Here is an 8,159-nt window from a genome sequence, read left to right on the forward strand (position 1 = left end):
CCTGGGGGGAATTTCCTCCCACTGCAGGAAATCATCTTTTGGCACCAAGCCCTTGGGTCAGTACTGGTAAGGGAACGCCTCTAGTGACAAACTGCTTCTTGGCAAAGAGAAATACAAAGCAAAAACTCCCCTGTGATTTTCTAAGGCTGTGTTTCTCCAGCCCAGGTCTGTGTCAAACCCCCAACAGGAATAACACCACAGTTAAGATGCGTGGGAAAAAAAAAAACAAAGTACTTTTATTTGGACTTTAATCACTGTGGAACTTAAACACACGCTGGGGTTTGGCTGGTGCTCCAGGGAATCTTGGAACCTGTGTAATGAATAATGGAAACTAAAGTGGGGACTCAGGGAGATGGGGAAGCTTGTCCAGACCTGAATTTGCCTGGCTAATGAATGGGTTGAGAAGCAGATCCTCTGAGTTTAAGGCACAACTCTGGCATGTCTGCTGTGCTGCAGCTCCTGTTGGAATGAAAGTGCTTGAGATTGAGCACTGCAGACAAATTGCAACAAACCGGTTTTATTTTACTCGGAGCTCTTTTACTAAATCACCCAATATATGCAGACACTTCAGTTCTCATCAGTGCTCCTGCTACAAAACCAGCTTTGCTGTCAGAAAGGACCTGAACAGAAAAAGTGTCAGCAATGTGGACTAAGATTTGTTAGAAATCTGTACATGGTGTTACCAATACAATGTTCCCCAATAACAGTAAGGCACGTACGTCTCTTTGCACAGTACGTACTTTGTACGTACTCCAGTGTGTAGCTTCACCAGCCAACATCAGCTGGTTTGAGGTGGTGCTGCCTTACAAATGGCAACTGTCTCGAGGTCTGGGCTCCTGCTCCAGTGTTCCCATGCCGCAGGCACGGCTGTGCCCAGTGCTGGCTTGGCAGCAGCTCCTGGGTTTTTAGCACATCTCACATTACAGCAAATGCATATGAGAGATGCTTTAGCTTATGCATCCAGTTCAAGTCTGATTAAAAGCCAGCTTTTCACACTGGGTGGATCTCAGTTGATCCTTACTGTTCAGTATTAAAAAGGGAGAGGGTTCAGTAGAAATATGGATTTGAGTGTTGCTGTACCGCAGAGATATTGGAAATAGTCCCCTTCAGCTTGCATGGCTCCCTTTGCAATTTATCCTTGGCCCAACAACAAGAAAGGGGAATGATTTGTTGCCCAGTGTTGCTTTCTTGCAGGTTTTTAAGGAGCTAATCTTCTTGTCCATCCTCTGCTAAGTGCTGGCTGTGCATTTTCAGGTTCCACTGCAAATGGTTTTGCTGGAACAGAGTGTACACACACAGCAGAAATCCCTCAATCTTGGTTTGATGCTGAACGGCACCACAGTGGGGGAACACAGAGGTTCTGTGTGTCATCCTAACAGTCAGTCCTCCTCCTTGTTGTGTAGTGGAATGACAAATACAGAGATGTCATCATAGGATGCCTCATGGCTGTCATCCAGCATCCACTGGTGGCCTCTCTTCATTCCCCTTGCTCTGCACACCAAACATTTGGCCAGTTCTGAAAATCTGAGGGTGGAAAAATGCAGGGTTTGGGTTAACATGGCACTATTCCCCTTAAGAACAATGTTGAGATGTGGCTTTATGTTGTCCAAATAGCAGGGTTTTTTAAGACACCACCTTTATCATTGTTTCTTTGGGATGGGGAAAGATTAGGAGGCAGTTTTCAGAGTCACAGAAAAGAGTGCTTGGTTGTGCCAGAGCTGACTGGGAAGCAGAGTGACCTCAGCCTGCTTTAGGTCTGACCAAGCTCTTTGGAAGGGAAAACAATGACAAAGCTGGTGTTACCTTTGAGGATCTGTCCTGTTTTCTGCAAGGAAGCTCCTGACCATTTGGGCCACCTCGCTGTTGCACAGAACATCCCAAAGGCCATCAGTTGCCATGATGAGGACATCATCTTCCTTAATGTCATGCAGAGCAAAGTCAAACACATTTACCTGGAAAACACAGGATTGAATCTGTGACAATTCCTGCAATGTAACACAGGGGTCAGGGAGATGAGACTTCCCCTGAGAGATGACACAGTGGGACCAGGGTGCTTTGAATCTTTTATGTCCCCTTGCTGCTATGCTTCTGGATTCCTCTATCTTGGGGATTCTCTGGGCAGCATGGCCAGAGAGAAGCGGAACGGAGAAAGGACACAGCTAAGACCTGCCAAGTCTGTAAAAGGTGCTACAGAGGAGGAGCACCATTTTTAATTCCATCCTACAATTCCCATGTGCTGCAACTGACCTTGGGAATGCAGGAGAGGAAAGGTTTGACTTCAATGTTGGTGTCGATGACTTTGAGCTGATGATCCCCTAGGCCTCGAGAGACAGCCAGAGTCCCCAGCAAGCGAGCCTGGCCCCAAACAAAGCAAAACAGGATTGAATCATAAGGATGTGACACCTTTAAAGGCTGATGTGTGGTTTGTCCTGATTGATCTATGTGCTGCCTTTAAGACCTTTCTCCAAGCATCACCCAGAACAGCCTCTGGAGAGTTTGGAGATGGAGGAGTGACCAGAAGCAATGGCATGATGTGAGTGTGGAGACAGCCTGCATATGTGGATGGCTCCTGCTGGCCCATGGTGCTCTGGAGTTAGTACATGTGCTCTGGGCAATGCTACAGACCTCACAAAGCCCATAGTGGCATCTGCTCTTGATCTGAAGTGGCAAGGAAGAAAATTGGGTTGGTTTGGAGCAGGGGAGAGGTGTCCCTTTCTCCTGGCAAAGGAGGTTCTGCACTGACTCTGCATAGGGGCTGGCATGTGGGTTGCATTGCTGGGGAGGTGGTGGGGCTTTCTTGCTTGTCCCCAGCAGGCAGACACTGGGATGTGTGTAGTCATTACTTCTCCTGCCTCCTCCTTCCTTCTCCAGGCTCCTTTTCTCAGCCTCTCCTTGAGGAAGACTGTGGGAAAGGCACTATTTAGAGCTAGAGGAGACAATCCCAAGTGGGAGCTGATGAAGTAAGTTCTCATCTGAAATATGTTCTTGTGTGTAAAGGAAGAAGAGGAAAGGGCAGGCTGGAGGAGGGTGCAGACTCTGCTCCAGAGGGCTCTGGTTTACACCAACCAGGCAGCAAAGGGAGCTGCTGTATTGGGGCTGTACCATGCTGGAGAGCCCCAGAGCACTGGGTGCTTTGCAGCCCATCTGCCGTAGTGCCCTGGAGTGTGACTGTGAGTGACAGGGACACTGAGGGTCCCCAGCAGACTTGCCTCTGCCTTCCCAGTGTGTAAAGCATTAAGCTACCTGCTTCCCATGACCATGGACAAGAGGATACTTGAGGTCAGCTTTCTCCACCGTCTTGTATCCCCTGGAACAGAGAATTCACTGTTAATTTGTTTGACTTGATGGTACAACCCAGCCAGAGCATTTCAACTGTGATTCAACCCTTTTGGAGTCCCCACACACACGCAGCTCACTGAGGAAGGGGCAGTGTGACTTGCTGCAGCAAATGCAGTGAAGGTGACCTCTTGCTGAATGCCCAGGTGTTTTTCACTCTGCCCTATCTCCCCAACCTGCACCAGCCCCACCTCAGTGGATCCCAGAAGGACCATCTCAACTGTTTTCTCACCACCCTGCCAAGGTCCCGGTCCTTCAGTCAGAGGGAGCTGCTCACAGTGTCCTTCACCACCATCAAGCCCAGCTCTCAGCAGGAGGAGATGCCACTTCTCCCTTCACCTCCCCACTCCTACGAGCAGGTAAAGGTGCCCTGAGGCACAGCCTTATCCTCAGGCAGAAAGGACTCACCAGCCCTCCATGAAGTAATCCCGGTACAGGACTTTCTGGCCCACGTCATCTCCCTTCAACCTCCGTGGAAACTCAAAACGTGTGAACTCTCCATCCAGGAGCTTTGGGAAAAGAAAAGCCTGGAGGAGGGAAAGAAGGTGTGAGGATGGACAGATTCTGCTTCAGCACAGTAGGGCACCAAAGCTGCTTCTGCCTCAGGGCTGGCATTCCCAGCAGCAGAACGGAGAACAGAATTGGGAAGGCACATTCCAGTGAGGGCATAAGCATCTCCCATACTGAAGACTGTTGGCTGAATCTCACCTTCAGCCCTCTGGCTAGTGCCAGCTGACATTCTGGCCACACAGTGGCCTTCAAGGAAAGCTGGTGATCCTCTTGCCACAAGCACACCCTGTGACCCAGTGGGTTGCTTGCTGGATTGTCTGATGCATGGAAGGGGTCACTCACCAAGTGCTGGATTCGCTGCCTCTCTGTCTCAGGTGTGAACTCGCTGCTCATGGGCACAACGTTGTCTTTCAGGACAAGAATGGCCCTACGAGGGGAGAAAAGGCAAAGCTGAGCTGTGCCAGAGAATAGCTCTGCACCCAAAACTCATTTTAAAAATGCCACTATTTTAAATAACTCCATTGCAATTGCACTGTTGCAGCAGAGAACTGTGCTTGCCTGGTTTGACAGTGGTCGAGCTCACTGCTAGAGGAACAGGGGGCCAAGGCCAGGTGAGGAAGCTCTTGGGGATACCCTGAAATCACCTTACACTTTTAAACACCTAACAGACTGAGTGTACTGCTGCACCACCACCCCAGTGCTGCCCTGTGGCTGGGCAGACTCAGTCTCTTAAAATCCTGAAACCATTCCAGAAGGCATGAAATCTCTTTTCTTCCAACAGGTCCTGTGCCAGGCAGGAGGGAAATGGCTGGGCTGCCACACTTACTGTCTGCTGGATTAAATAAGTGTCATGGTTTAACCCAGCAGGCAGCTAAACACTACACAGCTGCTCGCTCACTCCCCCCACAGTGGGATAGGGGAGACAATTTGAGAGGAAAAAAAAAAAAGTAAAATCTGTGGGTTAAGATAAAGGCAGTTTAATAGAACAGAAATGAAAGGGAAAGTAATAATAAAAGAATTAGAATATACAAAACAATTGATGCTCACTACCCACTGACTGATGCCCAGCTAGTTCCCAAGCAGTGGCCCCATCCAGCTTTCCCACAGCTCATATAGTGAGCATGGTGCCACATGGTCTGGAATATCCCTTGGGCCATTTGGGATCAGCTGTCCTGGCTGTGACCCCTCCCAGCTTCTTGTGCCCCCAAACCTCCTCACTGCTGGGGTGAGGAGCTGAAAAGTCCCTGACTCTGTGTAGGGCCTGCTCAGCAACAACTAAAACATCAGTGGCTTATCAGCACTGTTCTCATCCTAAATACAAAACACAACACTGTGCCAGCCACTAGGAAGGAAATTAACTCTATCCCAGCTGAAACCAGGACAGTAAGATGCTGGAAACCTTGCTCATGTCCCAGGTCCCGCCCTGCAGCAACTTCCCCCTTTTATTATGACTCACCTGCTGTCCCCAGCATTAGCCACATACAGCTTTCCTTGGAAATAAAGGGCAGCCAGAGCAGTGCAGCCTCCCGTCTGGTTCATAGCTTCCATCTCCTGGCCGATGACTTCATCCTGTTGGTTTAAAGTTTAAAGACTGACGTGATCTGAGCTGCTGCTTTCCACACTCTGCCTTGTGTCTCCCAGCAGAAATCCAGAACCAAAACTGCCTGTGGATAGGCCACAGGAAACCAGCAAGGTGACCGACGATGTTGCTTTGGTACAGCCAACACAGCTGTTGCCACTGGACTACAGAGTGCTTTAGGAGGGTGAGATCTAACTTGTACTCACTGTATGAGTGTCACAATAGCCCTAAAAATAGTAAAGAGATGCTGTAGCTTTCCTCTGGGTCAGCACTGCCGACGTGCAGTAAATCTGAGGCAGGTGTTGGGGCCTGAACCAGCCTGATCTCAGCACCCTTACATGTTTGGATGAATATTCCTGCCTGCTCCATGAGCTGCAGAACTGCAGACCCTGCCCTTCAGGGTGGTGAGGGGGGACAGACTGACTGCCTGGGACAGCAGGACTGGTGCCCTGCACAGGGGGGTACTCACACATTCCTGGAAGGCATTCTCCAGCGCTCCCACCACCAGGTCTGCTGCGTGGATGTGCTTCTCCTCCACGAACTGGGGGTCACTGTCGCAAACGCAGCGCCCGCTGAGGTGCATGGGGGGCTGGGCCTCTGTGATGCCTCCCACCACCTCCTCCAGCTTCTGCTTGATGCAGTAGTGCAGGTAGTTGGAGGCAATGATGGCAGCGTCGGGGCCACCGTGGCCATCAAACAGCGCCCAGTAGTAACCAGTTAGAAACTGCCGCGAGGAAGAGGGAAAAGACAGCAAGGGAAGGAGAAGACAAGGGCTGAAGAGGTCGTACAGGTGGCAGGCTCACAGCCAGAACATCACAGAGTGTGGTTTGCCTGGCTTTTCCACCCCAACTACCCTTCCCTGCCACCAGTTAATCTCCTGTGCAGCTCAAACTCGTGATGCCCACGTGCTGCTCCGGCAGACCCGTCATCTCAGTGTCTGGATTTGCACCACCCGCCCTCACGTGCTGTTCCTCTGTGTTTTAGGGGAGATGGGGCCATTTCACAAGAGGTAGGGCAGGGTCTGCTCCTAGGTGAAGGCATCTTGGTGCCTGGTTCATGCTGCTGTCCCCAGGTGATGACCACACACACTGGCCCTTGGAAGCAGAGCGAGGACAGTAAAGGAGAGTTGATGGCACCAAGTAAAGGGTGACTTCAAATGCTGCAAGTCCTATGGAAGTAGAAATGGCATTTACAGGCAGAGCTGGGTGTTTGCTGCCCATAAGGTACACAGGTCCCCCTAACAAGTCTAAGGAAGGGTTTCAGTGAGTGGGTATGTAGGACTGATGGAGTAATCGTATTTCCCGACCCTGGGCCCTTGAGTGGCAGCAAAAGGCTGGCAGCAGGGTGAGCACAGCCTGCCTGGGGCCATACCTGCATGGAGCACAGGATCAGCCATTCCTCATCCTCCTCCAGGCCTGGCTCTCTCCTCCGGACAGAGATCTGACAGCAGGCTGCCTGGTCCTCATTGAACTCCGACTTCTCAGCATTGATAACCCTGGGGGTGAAACACTCCAGGTAAGGTGTGGTCATGCATTGCACCTCTCCTGCTCAGCGAGCTGTGCCACCACAGTGAAGCTGCACCTTGCCACTTCTTTCCAGCCCCGTGCTCCCTGCTCCCTTTTCAAACTCGAGGATCTCTTTGCTGGTGACCGAAACAATAAGCCCTTTATGTACAGCAGGGAAAAGCCTGGCCAGGGACACAGGGACAAGTGAGTAGTTTTGGAGCACCTTGGCCTCAGTAAGCCCTTGCCAGCAGCCCACACTGTGCTATTTCCTTGTCAACACAGTGAATTGCAAAACCACCACCACTGCTTTTCCCTCCAGCCTTGCTAATGGTTTGTCCCTGGATGGGAGTTTGCTCTCCTTGCATTTCACACTGTGCCATCCCACAGCCACAGGGTCGTGATGTGGTCTGGCCAGGATGTGGGGACAGCTCCTGGCTGGAGTTGTTCTGCCTGATCCATCCCCTCTGCCCTTTAAAAAAGCAAAACAAGAGATTTCTAAAAATGTGATCTTCCCCTTCGTTTTACAAGACAGTTAGGAGCAAGGGGACAGACACCCGGTGGTGCTCTCTGGGCTGCCCCGGCCACTTCTCACTGCACTGGTACCTGTCCTGCGGCTGGCAGGGGGTGGGCAGGGGTGTCCCCAGCAGAGATAGAGAGGGGTTGGGGGACACGCTGCCACGTCAAACCTCTTCTGGAGCAGGAAGCCGCTCCCTCCTCGCCCGCAAACGGGGTGGGAGGGCGAGCTCTGCCCGTGGGCGGGCAGCTCCGGGCAGTGGGGGGCTGCACCCGAGGGGCGCGGGGCGGGGTGCGACCACCCCCCGGCACCTCCCCAGGAGTGCCCTTCGCCCCCCAAGCACCCTCTACACCCCCAAGAGCCCCCAAACCTGCGCTACTCCCCCTCCCCAAACCCTCTCAGCAGCCCGGGACAGACCCCCTAACCCCGCCGCCCCGGGGCTCTCCCGCCGCACTCACTCGGCGTATCCCGCGCCCCAGGGCAGGGGCCGCTCGCTGCCGGCGCCCCGCACGGCCCGCCCGCCCCGCGGGCTCTCCTCGGCCCCGCCGGGCACGAACTTGGGCCGGCGGTAGCCGAGGGCGGGGGGCGGCGGCCCCGGCCCCGCTGCCGGGTCCGGGCCGGGGCGCTCCGCGGGGCCGCCCCGCCGCCAGCGCCGCAGCCACTCCGCCGACATGGCCGGGCAGCGGCGGCTCCTCCGGCGGCTCCTCCCGGGGCC

General features: G+C 53.0%; 1 protein-coding gene across 1 annotated transcript; it reads right to left on the reverse strand.

Moving 5' to 3' along the window:
- Positions 1–213: 213 nt before the first annotated feature.
- PPM1M (protein phosphatase, Mg2+/Mn2+ dependent 1M) lies at positions 214–8,150 on the reverse strand. The gene is made up of 10 exons (XM_064667782.1): positions 7,903–8,150; positions 6,797–6,920; positions 5,895–6,149; positions 5,303–5,415; positions 4,189–4,273; positions 3,745–3,863; positions 3,244–3,307; positions 2,248–2,355; positions 1,804–1,952; positions 214–1,524 (listed from the first exon to the last, which is right to left on the reverse strand). Exons 1-10 carry the CDS (start codon positions 8,115–8,117, stop codon positions 1,380–1,382), a joined length of 1,377 nt encoding a protein of 458 aa, XP_064523852.1. The 5' UTR covers positions 8,118–8,150; the 3' UTR covers positions 214–1,379.
- Positions 8,151–8,159: the final 9 nt, after the last annotated feature.

The sequence above is a fragment of the Pseudopipra pipra genome, chromosome 11, assembly GCF_036250125.1.
Source record: "Pseudopipra pipra isolate bDixPip1 chromosome 11, bDixPip1.hap1, whole genome shotgun sequence".
Taxonomy (NCBI): domain Eukaryota; kingdom Metazoa; phylum Chordata; class Aves; order Passeriformes; family Pipridae; genus Pseudopipra; species Pseudopipra pipra.